Genomic DNA, 14805 nt, shown 5'->3' with positions numbered 1-14805 from the left:
TTAAACTGAGCAGAGTGGTGTATATATATATATATATGTATGTATATATATATATACACACACACACATACATATACATATATAGACATGCACATACATATGTGTGTGTGTGTAATCTCAGCTACTTGGGAAGTGTAAATAAGAAGACCTTATAGTTCAAGGCCTTCCCAGGCAAAGCCAGTGCGATTCTAACTAAAAAAATCAGCCAGTAGTCATGGTACATGCTCTCATCTCAGGAGGCACAGGTAGAAAGATTAAAGCCGATTCTTGACCAGGGCAACAAGCTAGAGACCCTAACTGACAGGAAACAAGCAAGCTAAAGCAAAATGGGCTAGAGGTTTGGCTCAAGTGGGAGAGCCCCTGCCTACCAAGTGTGAGGCTCTTATTCAATCCCTAGAACTACAGAACATAAAGAGGAAAACAAAAAGTAACTGCTTTAGGCTCTGACTTAAGTCTTTCTAAAGAAAATTATGCTATTTGAGCTCTCCCTAGTCTATTATGCTTCAGTTAATTCATTTGTAACCACCCAATGTGTTTACTAGTAGATTTATCGGTACATTCTTAATATACATATTCTCCTCATCTCTTCTGATTAATCTTATAATGAAATGGCTTGTCATTTTATTGAGTCTTTGAAGAAGGAAGGAATACATGGAGTGACTGATTATATCCACTGTTTTCTATATTACTTCTTTGATTTTTCTTTTCATTTTTGTTTGTTCCTTGGGTTTATGTTCTTTTTCAGTATTGGGATGTGAACCCAGGGTTTAGTACACATAGGTAAATGCTCTACCAATGAGCTATACCCCAAGCCTTGTGCTTTTTTATCTTCACAAACTCCGTCCTCATTTATTTTATTCATGGGTGTTTCTTTTGTTAAGGCACTTAATTAATTTTCAACATTTATGTTTGTTTAATGGCAAAGCCATTCAAGATACAAATTTCCTTTGAACAATACTTTGGCTTTTTTTCCCTAGGTTTTACATACAGTATTTAATTGTCAATTTTTTCAAGAAGTCTGTCCTTGTAAATTTCAATATCATTGGGTACTTGGGATATTTTTTCCCACCAAGTATTTCCACATTTCTCTTGTTATTAAATTCAATTTTTATAGCAGTGCAACCACAGTGTAACTTGGCCCTCCCTAGAATCTACTGAGGAGTTTCCCAATGGGTATCTGAGCAGAACGTGTTCTATTTTATATCTGCATGAATACACCCACAATGCATTATGTTCATGACTTACCGTCTAAACTTTGCCACTACTTTGTCTGCGAAATTACTTAGTGAGAGAAAATTCTAGAACCTTAGGCCTAGAAATCTAGTAGCTGGCCAGTGGCCCACAAGGATATTCACTGCTGACAAGCACACTCTAGAATCTGGACTGACAAACATGGGGGTTTTCAAGGATCATCACGGCCTGAGCAGACGGTGGTGGCGCATGCCTGTAATCCCAGTTACTCAGGAGGATGAGAGCCTCAGAAACCCACGCCACACACTGCAGAGGGTTCCTGGTACCTCCAGCATACCCAAGGTGTTCTTAGGTTCCAGAGCAGATGGACAAGCGTACTTGATCATCTTTTATTTCTTTCAGTGGACATGTTGGACCACAAGGAGGAGATGACAGGTGTGAAATGTCTATGTGGAAAGTAACCATTTTCTGCCCTGCCACCAAGATCTAGATCTGGACTACCTTTTCTCTACATTTATTAGCATATATTAATTGTACAACATCGATGGTTTTCATTGTGACATCATTATCCTTTGCTTATTTGAAATCATATTGAAAGGAGTCTATTTATTTATTTATTTTTTATTTTTTTATTTTTTTGGCCAGTCCTGGGGCTTGGACTCAGGGCCTGAGCACTGTCCCTGGCTTCTTTTTGCTCAAGGCTAGCACTCTACCACTTGAGCCACAAGGCCACTTCTGGCTGTTTTCTGTATATATGTGGTGCTCAGGAATTGAACCCAGGGCCTCATGTATGCGAGGGAAACACTCTTGCCACTAGGCCATATCCCCAGCCCCGAAAGGAGTCTATTTATTGGGGGAGGAGGTGAGTTGTTCAAGGGGTAGGTATACATTTAAAATTAAAACAATCCAGGACAACTAACCTATCAAAGCTGATTGTGATTAAACAATTACCTTTGTCTCCCTTTTAATCCAGCCTCCACCATGGATTTAAGCTGACTCACGTGGAATTCTCTGATGAATTTTGTCTCCTGGATAGAATGTTTGTCATTATTTTAGAGTCCTTCACATTGCATTAAGTATCAATATTATCTACTTTGATGATCAAATTTTTGCACTCATCTAAAAAAAATGTATGGTTCTGTAAATCCACTACAATATGGGAGAAAAAAAGATCAGCATGGGAGCCTGGGAATATGGCCTAGTGGCAAGAGTGCTTGCCTGTATACATGAAGCCCTAGGTTCAATTCCTCAGCACCACATATATAGAAAACGGCCAGAAGTGGCGCTGTGGCTCAAGTGGCAGAGTGCTAGCCTTGAGCAAAACAAAGCCAGGGACAGTGCTCAGGCCTTGAGTGCAAGCCCCAGGACTGGCAAAAAAAAAAAAAAAAAAAAAAAAAAAAAAGAGAGAAAGACCAGCATGGGCGCATGCATGCAACTAAATGCTTCATTAGAAATGCAGGTAAGAGTTTGTGTGCCACATTTATTTCAAGTAAACTATTTTAGAAAATCTGTCCCATAAAGTTAATTAGGTGAAGCCGCTAGAGGTCAGACTCGAGGTGTGTGCATCTTCACAAAGAACTCTGTGGCTCTCTAGGGCAGAGGGCAGATGACTTGATTTTGTTTCAAAACACAACTACTCGGGAAGCTGAAATCTGAGAATCGCAGTTCGAAGCAGCCCTGGAAAGAAAATCCATGAAACTCTTATCTCGAATTAATGATTTTAAAAAACAGAAGCAGAGCTATGGTTTCAAGTGATAGAACATCAGCTTTGAGCACAAAAGATAAGGAACAGTACCCAAGCCTTGAGTTCAAACCCCAGTACCACCACCGCCAAAAGCAAACGCAAAAACAGATGTAGGGTCTTATAAAATATTGATGATTATTTCCTTGGATCGTGAAATTTGCTTTTCCTATTTTACATACTTAGTTAATCCAAAGAATTTTTAGACTTCTTAAAGTGGCTCATTTGATAACTGGTAAGAGTGTAAGTGTGATTGAATAAAAAATCTGACTTGAGCCAGGTGCTGGTGGCTCATGCCTGTAATCCTAGCTCCCCAGGAGGCTGAGGAGAAACAACTGTGAATTCAGAAAAACACTCTTGCACACCTAAATGTACTTCACACATTCACACGTGGAGTGAGATTAAATGTTGGGCTCCATTTCACACTTTATACTTAGGCATTAAAACAAACAAACAAACAAAAATGGAGTTAACATGAGCTCCAAAGTGGTGAAATGAATTTTCAGATTTGACTGAAGAGCATATATTCTCAACGAGCAATTCCACTGGCAATGAATTGCTCATCATAAATTAAAGGGTGTTGTTGTTTTAGACATAAAACAATGTAATTTGAAATCCCCTATGAGGCAACAGTAAAGCAACAATGACCCCATTTCTCTAGCTCTTTTGTGTATTTCACACAGAAAATAGCCCTTCTGCTAAGAAGTACACATGTAAATCTAATGACTGTCATTGATGCTTAACTTCCGAATGACTTCAACTAATCCCTCGGGGAACTGCTTTACACTAGTCCAATTTTTTCTTTCGACTCAACCCCAGGTCAGAAGTGTAGAGTGGCTTCCTGCTAATGGATGAACTCCATGCTCCCTCAGTTCTCCTTGAGCTAACCTTCCACCCTCTCTCTTCACCTACGTCCATAGTCCTCCCGAGCTTCTCCTGGCCACCCTCCCCTGCTCACCACTCTCTCCTCTGCCACCCCTCATGGCTCCAGTCAATCCATCCAAACTCCCAGTTTTCTAAGGTCTTCTTTAACTGAAATACATCCCTTTCCCTTCCTGTGAGACTTGTAATATTAGGCCACATGTGTCTCCCAGCACTGTAATCCATCTTTACCCGTGTCCATTCTTCCAGCCCTCAATGGGTATAGCACAGTGGTGGGGCAATGCAGACGGCTTGCCTCGCTGTCCGCGTGAAATTCACCTAGTGCTACATGCTCCTTGTCGCTGTCTAAGGAATGCATAGTAACTCAGTCTCTGGTGTCAGACTATCTAAATTCCAACCCTTCAGTTATCAGCTGTATTCAGGATGCTCTCTATGCCTTCGTTTCCCAATTTGTAAACTGACATCAGAAAGCCTGCCTCCTTAAGATGTCAGGGAATCAATGCCTCCGCCAACATCAAGTGCACAGGTTAGAGCCTGCTAGTCCAAGAGACACAAACTAAAGAGAGGAAAAAAAATACCCTCCAACAGGCAGGTGTGACAACATTCCCTCTAAACTGCGAGTCAGAATGATTGGAAACGAGGACTAAGGAGACAACTGATCACAATACAGCCTTCAGCTAAAATGATGAGGATATTATTTTTTAAGCAAATTCATGTCTACCTGTGACATGGTGTAGAATTGATTCATTTGCAAAGTGTATGCTGCGGGGTAGACGGCTACGTTTCGCAAAGAGTGTGCTGGAAGATCTGATCACGTCCCCAAATTACCCATCGGGGAATCAAAAATGAATCTGAATCAAATTTGCCACACACACACACACCCAGAATAAAAATCAACCACCAATACCTACTCTTTTATATCCTTTGCCAGATCTCCAAAAGTCTCAACGGGCAAAACAGCTTCTAAAGCCACACTGTCCTTAGGACCAAAGTAGGGCAATTTCTAGATTTCACACACCCTCTCTTATTGAAAACAAACAAAGGAAAACACATCAAGCAGTCCCTGACATGCAAAACCTGGGGTTCCCCATCCCTCACTAGGAAAAAAAAATGTTTAAGTTTCCCCAACCTCTTGACTTCAAAAGTCTTCCAACGTTCTCTCTTTCCTACCCCACCTTCCCAGCTATCCTTTCCTGTCCAGCCTTTGCTGTCTTCCACCTGACTTGCTCACATTCTCTCCACCGCAGGCCACCTGGCTGTGTCTGGAATTTGACAATCAAGGTCCTGTCTCAGACCTTTTGAGCCTGAAGATTTCCTGCTTAAAAGTTCCTGCAGGAATTTACCTAGTTTGCTACCCTCCACTCTCATGCTCTGCATGCCAGTGTCCTCTTTTTCTATGACCTCCTTACTGTGTAAGTCCAGCCATAGAGAATCGTACCATCTTTCCTATATTCCTACTATTCTACCTCCTATATGACTACCTCTAACCTTGTGCATTGTTTTCGTTTTGTTCATTCCTACTACCATTGACTTCCTCGAGTGATGTAACATAACAGAAGCTCTCAAGTGTTAAGTTTCTTGTGGTCCTGGTTAAAACCTTGTCTCTTAACAATGTTACATGCAATGTAACTTTTAATCAATATTTACCAAATGAAAGAACTAAACAACAGGCTATGGGCAGCTTATGACCAATATGGGGGGGAGGCCAAGGTGGGAGTCTACTTGTATTCACATTTGATCTTTTGAACAGCAGTTGAACTTAAGTTGTGGAGGAATGTATTTAAACTGCATTTGTTTGCATCCAAGCTTCTCCAATAGGAGTGATTGCTCCTCCCCTTGGGATCTTGGGCCATGTCTATGGACATCTTTGATTGTTACAGCAATGGAAGGTGGCGGGTGACACTATCATCTGGAGTGGATAACTCAATGAGGTGGCCAGGCATTCTACAATGCACAGGAAATCACCATAGTTTGTGGTTTGTTTTTTTTTAAAGAATGGCCTCAAATGTTCACCAGTGTCAAAGCTGAAGAGCTATGAGATTGAATGGGAGGTCATGTCTTAGCTCTGCCAAAGAGGGAAGAGGGGAAGGCAGAGACAGAAAGGAAAGAAGGAGGCAAGCAAGATAAAGCCACTGGCTGCTAGTACAGAAAGACAAGATGTACAAAACTTTTATCACAAATACAGAGAGACATTTTTAAAAGAAAGAGATGTCAAGTATATTCACCAAGCAAGAAAATGTTGTAGAAATGTGGATTTGTCTACAAAAAATGAATGGAGAGATGTCAAAGAAAGAAAAAGGAGGAGGAGGAGGAGGAAATAACTGTAAAAGAATGCTTCTGCTGCTAATCCCTTTAGACCTCTATAAAAGTGAACCCCATATTCTGGTTACATGTGTTCTTCCAGGAGTAACTGACAGCATTTGTAATAAAAATGAGGTGGGGGGGGAGGAGGGAGGGAAGGAAATCCCAAATTACCATCTCTTCTCTCTGAGTCCCAGAGCCCAGCACCAATGGCTCAGAGCATTTGGCAGGAGCGGGTGGTACAAGGGAACAGCTGCTTCAGGCAGGCTCATGGAGTAACATCAGGGATATGAGAACTTGGGGAGAAATTAACCAAGCGATCAAAAGCAGACGAAGAGATATTAAGAGGTACCATTCAGCCCCCTCTCCGGAAACAGTGTAGGAGCTAGACTCACCCCATAATTAAATTACATAGCGTTCCATCCATGAAAATACACGAATAGATTTGGGGGCAGGACGAGATAAGTCTTGAGGAAGAAATAAAGTCTTACTGGCTGAACGAAGGCATAATGCTTCTACAAAAGTATGTGTTTAATGGCTGGATAAAAAGCTGAAATTCACTCCTTCAGAAGACATACTCCTTCAATCCACATACTTTATAATGTCCAATTAAAAAATAAATTCAGCCCCTACCTTTCCCCTTTGCCCCTGGAAAGGAAATCCTGGGTGCTTTCTCTGATGCATTTGATAAATAGTTTTCATTCAGTTCTTTCTCTTTGCTGATCCTAAGCAAAAATGACAAACATTCTTCCTTCTCCAAGAGAGCACCCCCCTCCCCCCCCCCCCCGGTACTTTCTTCCATACGAAGTATTTTGTGAGTTTGAAAATAAAATCACCACTCAAAAGACAAATGGAACTTTGGGGTCATTGAACTAAGAACAAATGTGTATTAACCAACAAGTAATCTTTTTTTTTTAATTTGTCTACAAATGCATGTGTGTTTTGCCTTAAATAGTCCTAGATCTGTATTCGTTGAAATCAAACAGAAAGGAATGAAAGACAGAGTGAATTAAAAGAGGGTCAAAATGTTTGGGTTGGCTAATACTGAACAAACACAGAAGAGAGTATGTCTGGTTATACCCGAAATAAAAGGAGAGGTATAAACAGTCATTTCCAAAGACAGCTAGTAAGGTTTCTTTTCTTTCCTCTCACGCTGACGAAGATAAAGTGACTCTAGACCAATGAAACCAGTCAGCTCTAAAATGAGTCATGACTGGTTGCTTCACAGAGAGAACTTACAGAGAGCAAGGGAATGGCAACTTTTCCAAGAAAATCAGGGGGTTTGTCTCCATCTTCATCAAGCACTGTCACTTCCAGAACGTCGTGGATATCTTTAATTGGACTAAAATAAGAAATATCAAGTGTTACACACAAAAACACACACACGTGAAGTCTGCTCCATGAAGGTCTGAAAACACAGATTTGCTAATTAAGTCTGTGTGTCCTCTGAGTATAAAACTACCATTTAATTAAATTCCAAAAATTAAATCAAACTGACTGTATTCCCAAACCTTCCATCATACAAAATTCAGACATTCATTGGAGAGGGAAAAAAAAAAAGGAGACAACTTTTTACTGTGACATTCTCTAATGTGCATGTAATCACAGCTGAGACTTAAAAAAAAAAAAACAGGAAAAAAAGAATGAAAAAGATAGATTAAAATTTTCAAAATGAGTGGGCTGGGAAGGTGGCTTAGTGGTACAGTGGTTATCCAGCATGCAGGAAGCCCTGAGTTTGATTTCTCAGTACCACATAAGCAAAAGAAGCTGGAAGTGGAGCTGTGGCTCAAGTGGTAGGGTGCTAGCCTTGAGCACAAGAAGCTCAGGGACAGTGGCCAGACCCTGAGTTCAAGTCCTAGGACGGGCAAAAAAAAAAAAAAAAAAAAGAGCAAGGAGGTGGAAGAGAAAGCAACCTCAAAGTAGCTTCTATATGAGAAAACTGAAAAGACATTTCTTTCCCTTAATAAGAGATTCTCATTTCAAAAGAAAAAGTGGCAAAACTCACTTTTTGCTGACATCGATCTTAAAAAAAAATTCCTACTATGGAAATACAAAATACCTCACCGTGCATATTTAAGAATATTTTTCTTTATATTGACCTGAAGCCAGACCCCCCAGTGGAAATGAAAACTGGAGTCATGGCCCACTGTCAGGGCTTTCAGAAAACAGGAAACTTACACCAGGCATCTGGTCGACCTGGTTAGCAGCAAACATGCACTTCTCCCATGTCCTTGAGAAATACTATGAATACTATCAACTGCACTTGAAACAAGCTTAAATCTGTTGGCTCAGTCTGACATTTTACATAGCTTTTGGGGAAGGGGATGTAGCATCAATTCACCACCAAGTTCAACAACTCTCCCTTGAGGGTCATGGGCCTTGCAATCTAATGTAATCTCTGAAACTTAAATCTGTTCTAGTCTCCTACATGTCCTAGTTTGATGGAGTATAAGGGTCACTCAGATAAATGAGAATATAGGAAGCCATGAAGAGTCTAAGGATTCACAGATAATCTGTATTTTTCCCAAAGATGGTAGTAGTAGCAGAATATATGCTTTTTACATTGAAGTATTCTTGTAACATCGAAGTTCCCTGAATGTAGGACAGGTTTCCATTTGTAACTTTCTTTAACTCAGGAATGAAGTAGTCTAAATACATGAGTTCCTATCTACTCACAGATTAATTTAGCCACTAAAAGATCAACTTTAGAAAATTTATCTTCTCACATGCCACGGCAGCTCCAAATGGTCTTTTCTATTATTAACATGGCACTCTATGTAACAAAGAGATGAGAGCTTTGTAGAAGGGGAACAAATAATAATAAAATTGACTCTGCACATAAAAATAAGCAGTTAGTGGGCCCCAGTGTACCCCATACATTGTGTCTAAAGCCAAGATATGGAATCAGCCCAGATGCCCCTCAATGGATCAAGAAAATGTAGCATAAATACACAATGAATTTTACTCAACTATTAGAAAGAATGATATTGTACCATTCTTAAGGAAATTGAAAGACTTGGTAAAAAAAAAATTTATATTAAATAAGCCAGACCCAGAGAAACAGGGTTTGCATGCTTTCCCTCATTTGTGGTAGGTTGTGCCTATAAATCTAGAAATAATGGGCAGTATTCAAGTGGGAACAAATGAATTAATGGAAGTAAAATAGACCCTATGGAGAGCTGAAATAGTATAAGCTTTTAGAAAGACTAGGTCAAAGCCCAACAAAATCAACACCAGAATATGAGTATATGCAAAAAGTGTAGGTACTGAGGCCAATGGGAGAGAGGTAGATGAATGAATCAGGGGTAGGGGGGAAGAAGAATGTACCAAGAATTATTTAAGCAAGGTTCTGGTGGCTCACACCTGTAATCCAGGCTACTCAGGAGGCTGAGATCTGAGGATCACAGTTCAAAGCCAGCTCAGGCAGGAAAGTCCATGAAACTCTTATCTCTAATAAACTACTGGAAAAGTCACTGTGGTTCAGGTGGTAGAGCACTAGCCTTGAGCAAAAGAAGCTCAGAGACAGAGCCCAGGCCCAGAATTCAAGTTCCAGGACTGGAAAAAAAAAAAGAATTCATTGTATACACCACAAAAGAAAGAAAAGTAAGGGACTGGGATATAGTTCAATGGCAAAGCATTTATCTAGCATCTGCAATGTCCTGTGTTCAATCCTTATGACAAAGAAGGAAGGAAGGGAGGGAGGGAGGGAGGGAGGGAGGGAGGGAGGGAGGGAGGGAGGGAGGGAGGGAGGGAGGGAGGGAGGGAGGGAGGGAAATACAGAAAAGAGAAAAAAAGGAAAGATGGAAAGATGGGTCAAAAGAGGGTGAGAATATTGAAGGGGTGACTCTGATCAAGATTGATTGTATTCATAAACTGCTTTGTTATATGGCACTTCCTTTGTACAACCACTTGAAGATAATTTTTTAATTAAAAATAAATTGAAAAAATAAAGTAAAGCTGGTCCTGCAAATTTCAGAGGCCAAAGCACTTACAAGGTAAAAACTTTGTTCCACTCTGGGTTGAGGTTCTTGTAAATGGTGTGTGTCTGCAGTCGGTCATTGCCCAGCTCCAGGAGGCAGAAAGGATCACTCTTTCCTGGAAAGAGAATGAAGAAAACATTGGAAGAGAATGCAGACACGTGCTCAAAGACAAACGCATCTCCCAAAGGACAGGGGCAAAGTGAAAGGCAGCCATTTGCTTTTACAGCAATGAACGTGTGTTTGTTCCAAGACAGGATGCGATGTTCCTTTGCCAGCAAGCTGTGTGGAGGCCAGTGAGGGATTCTGAAGCTACAACCTCTTGATCCGTTAGGAGCATCCTAAGGGATCCAGACTGATACCTAGCCTGAGATGTTACTCTGAAAGCAAGGTGAGCACCAGGTCTTACGAGAGAGGGTACCTGTGTCACACATCCTTAGGACAATGAAAGCCAACTGCAAAGTGAGATGTCAGCCTGAGTTCAAGCCCCAGGATTGACAACAACAACAAAAGTTCGTCCCTTGCTTCTTCTCTAACTTCATTTCCCATATACTCCAAAACACACACACACACACACACACACACACACACACACACACACACACAGAATCCCACTGTCAAAGTTAGATCTCAGCAATTACCATGTGAAAATTCTCTGTGTGGCATGTGGCAGAGGGACCTAAGAATTGGAACAGCCAGGGAAAGCATCCATCACTCCATAATGGTCATCAGACATGAACTGATCACCTGCCCCTGCAGTACATGGGTGCTTTGCAAAGCAGTGTGTGCTAAATTAATTGGGGACATAAAGAGAGGTGCTTCTTCAACAAATGCCACTGGATTCCCAGGCCAGGGCCTAATGTACAGGGTCCCCAGACCTCTTGAACTCTGACCCACCATTCTCGGCACTGGAGCTACATTTAATCATCTTAATAGCCAAGAGTGTTGAGGTATCGTGCATCCTGAGAGCCTATCATGTGCAGAAGCTTGTATTTTCTTTTAAATGTCAAAGAGCAGATGTGTGGGTGACGGTGAGTGTTAAACAGGAGATTCTTTTCCTCTGACTCGTGTCCTGCACACTCAGATGACTGGCCAAGGCTTTTCAGTCCATGCCATTCTCAGCCCTATACAGCCATCAAGCCACGGGCATAAATTAATGAATTAAGACTCCTTGGTTGCAAAAAAAAAGGCAAGATCCCTGTCTAAATTTTTTGCAGAAAATAAAGTAATGAAAATAATGTCAGCCAGCTCTCAGCCTATCTGCAAAAGCTGGAAGTTGGGCTCAAAGAAATGTACTATCAGCTGGGCACCAGTGACTCATGCCTGGAATCCTACCTACTCAGGAGGATGAGATCTGAAGATCATGGTTCAAAGCCAGCCTAGGCAGGATGGCCCATGAGAAGGTTATCTCCCATTTAACCAACAACAAAAAGAAGCCAGAAGAGGTTCTGGGGTTCAAGTGGTGGAGCACTAACCTTGGGCAAAAAATAAACTAAGGGACAGTGACCAGGACCTGAGTTCAAGCCCCATTACTGGTGTATGCATGCACACACACACACACACACACACACACACACACACACACACACACACAACACATGAATTAATGAATGACAAATTTACTCAAAGGTACAAGGAACTCATCCAATATTCCATCCTAGGGGAAGTATAAGGCTCCCGATGGCTCTCCAGAATATCAACCCCAGCAGGCGCTTTTGTATGACTATACTCACGTGCAGTACGAATTCTGCACTCCAGCTGCCTGGTATATTTGTTAGTCTATGATCTCTTGCCTACCCACCATACCCCACCTAGGAAGGTCCAGAAATAGAAAGGGTTTTTTTTGCAGCTGTAATCAGACTAGCCTTGACCCATTTTTTCCAAAAAAAAAAGTTATGTGAACTATTCTAAACATACAAAGCATTCTAAACAGCAGATGGTCAAAATCTCAATTGATGAACACAAAACTCTACCCTCGTGCACACAGAGTCTTGGTTCTTTAGACACAGGGTATGTGGCCATACGTTTTGCCCAGAATGGGGCTTTATTGGATGGGGGGAAAAATGGAGTAATGGAAACCCAGACGCTGCCATCTCTTTACCCACTGAGGATTTGAAGAGAACACTGGCTCCTGGCTCCGTGCTCAGGTATGACATCCTCCATTCCTCAACCTGGGCCTTGACAGCTACTTAACCGTTTGTCAGACTATTAGTAGGTGTCAACGCCGCTCCTCCAGAGACGCCAACATGACATGCCATCAGCCCTTGCTCTGGGGACACCGCCTGACACTTTTAATGAAGGCCCTGGGGTGACTGCACGGAGGGCAGACGCAGCCCGGTCTGCGGAGGCACAGGTGGGCTCCGGCTGTGGTCCCTGCTCTCCTGAGCAAGCTGGTGCTGAGTTCTCCTAGCTAATGAGGCCCAGACTCCCCGCCACAAACTTCAGTTATGCGTCTCCCAGGAACTCACTGCACTGACCCTTCGAGATAATTCCGTCAAAGCTCATTAAAATGCTGCCTTTATTAAGATCACGGTATAAACAGGCGGGGAGATGCCAGAAGAAAAGAAAGACATTAAAACACTTAGTGAGTCATTTATGTATGCTTCGTGGATTGATTCCTTTCTCTTGAAAGGCTGGGGGGAGGGAGGGGACTCTGAGTAGAACTGAAGCGATGAATCTTTATGCTGGGGAGTCACAATCTCCCCTACTATGTGAAACAACCGAATGTTCCTCACTGGGATGCTGAGAGATGAGTGTTTAGGTGGATGGGTACCCAGAGGTTAAGAGGAAGTGTTCTCTTTGCTTATTTTGCTGTCATATACCCAAATGACCTCCTGTACTCAAGATGGTACAAACCATCTTGACACAGCTATGCCATTGGAGAGCCATTCATATGATACAATCATTTCAGTAGCTTTTAAAACTTTTCAATACTTTATTAAATGCATTTGATATTCATGTGTATGTGTGTGTGTGTGTGTGTGTGTGTGTGTGTGTGTGTGTGTGTGTGTGATACTGGGGCTATTCCTTAGCTTTTTTTTTTTCCTCAAGGCTCTCCCTTGCCCTATACTTGAACCAAATCTCCACTTCCAGCTTTGGGATGGGAAATTGCAGGCTTGCTTACAATTTCCTTGTTGCAAAAGGCTCTTCCCTGCTCTGCTGAGCCAACGCCCTCTTCATCAATAGCAACCAGTGCTCAGTGAGTCCCACCCAGCACGCTGACCTTGAGTTGATTCGTATGATTATATAGAGCTAGAGAGTCACTATTTAATTATTACATACTTAGTCCACATGGATGAGAGGAAGGACCAAGCCTTCGTGGCTACCATGTTGCCAGACTCCATCATGGAAGAAATACTTGCAGAAATAAATTAGGATGTTCCTAAGAATCAGCAACTAAGATCAAAGTGATTCAGGCTAATTCATGGAATGCCACGAATGAACTAAATTCATTCCCTCTCATAGCACCATTAACTTACAACTGTTAAATCTTTTACAGACCCCCACCCCACCCCACTGCAACTTTACACGGACTAGAGTCCTCATTCTGTGGCTGACAGTTAAAACAGATGGCTTGCCAAATGTGGATTTATATAGTTTTCACAAGTTCTTGATTTGGGCTCAGCTGTCTAGAAGGATCTCAGGAAAATGAAGAGCATTCAATCAGCAGCACTACACTCTCTAGAAATTCCCAGGCCACATTTTTCCCCCTAGAAAATATGGCATCTTTAAAAGAAGATATATTTCTACAGGTAGGACTTTCAGAAACAGACAACGAAAATCAACCCCCCCAAAAATGGGCATGTGGTTTAAAATTACGAGCAAACAACAACCACAAGGCAATTCGTTCCTGACACAAACAGACTTAGGCTTCCAGATGAAATTACCAAACAAACTTGGAGCCACTGATAATCTTTCACAGAAGTGACTCAAAAGTCAGTGTCAGAATCTATGGCAGAAAAAATTCTACAGCGTATTGTGGGGACCCTTGGTGAACAGAGATTACTGTGTGTTGGTCACCAGTTTCAGAGAACAGCATTTTCATGTACAATAAAGAGTTGAAGGGCTCACAAAATTATTTTATATTCACAAAACCGTTGTCCAGACTACCAAAAATAGAAAGTACAAGGACTAAACTAGTTTAGCATGATAATTCCCCTACCACTAAGGATTTTTTTTTCATTTTTAGCAGGAAATAGAAACAGAATAAAGAAACCACCCAGTATTTGAGAGTAGCAACTATAGATTTTAAGAGCAGGTGAAAATTGAACTATGTAACTTGAAGGTAGAGGTGGGGTTGAGAAAGATGAAGGAGAATGCTGAAAGGTGTAACCTTGGTCAATGCATTATACTCACAATCTGACATGTAGAATTAAAATCCCTTTGTACAACCACTTAAAATAATAATAATAAAGCAAAAAATAGTTACTGGAGAGCTAAAGAAGGGAGCAATATTCCTTATAATACCAAAAATAAAGAAATTATAAAACAATAATTAACCAAAAAGAAATCCTTGGAAATTCCCCATACCTCCACTAAAATCTGCCCAAAATAAATGTAATCATGAGGAGAGCATCATTTGACATTATGCTACGCCTGTTTACCTAAAGTGTTAATCTTCAAAATACTTACGAAATGGTCAGAGGGCCAAGGGCAGTTTGAAAGAACCAGGAAGCGCATGTCTGGGTTTTTCTCTTCACCCTGGGCCATCAC

At 41.4% G+C, this 14805-nt stretch overlaps 1 protein-coding gene across 2 annotated transcripts in view; it reads right to left on the bottom strand.

The window, feature by feature from the left end:
• The window catches only part of Mctp2 (multiple C2 and transmembrane domain containing 2), a 113917-nt gene that overhangs the window by 55488 nt on the left and 43624 nt on the right, over positions 1–14805 (bottom strand). For both annotated transcript variants that reach the window (XM_048369137.1, XM_048369138.1), the window contains 2 exons: positions 10108–10210; positions 7355–7457 (listed from right to left, as the gene is read on the bottom strand). In XM_048369137.1, coding sequence (XP_048225094.1) covers positions 7355–7457; positions 10108–10210 — 206 coding nt within the window. The remainder of the gene's footprint in view (positions 1–7354; positions 7458–10107; positions 10211–14805) is intronic.

Source organism: Perognathus longimembris, chromosome 20, assembly GCF_023159225.1.
Source record: "Perognathus longimembris pacificus isolate PPM17 chromosome 20, ASM2315922v1, whole genome shotgun sequence".
Lineage (NCBI taxonomy): Eukaryota > Metazoa > Chordata > Mammalia > Rodentia > Heteromyidae > Perognathus > Perognathus longimembris.
The sequence above is the reverse complement of the archived record's forward strand: the minus strand, read 5'-3'. Positions and strand labels throughout refer to the sequence as shown.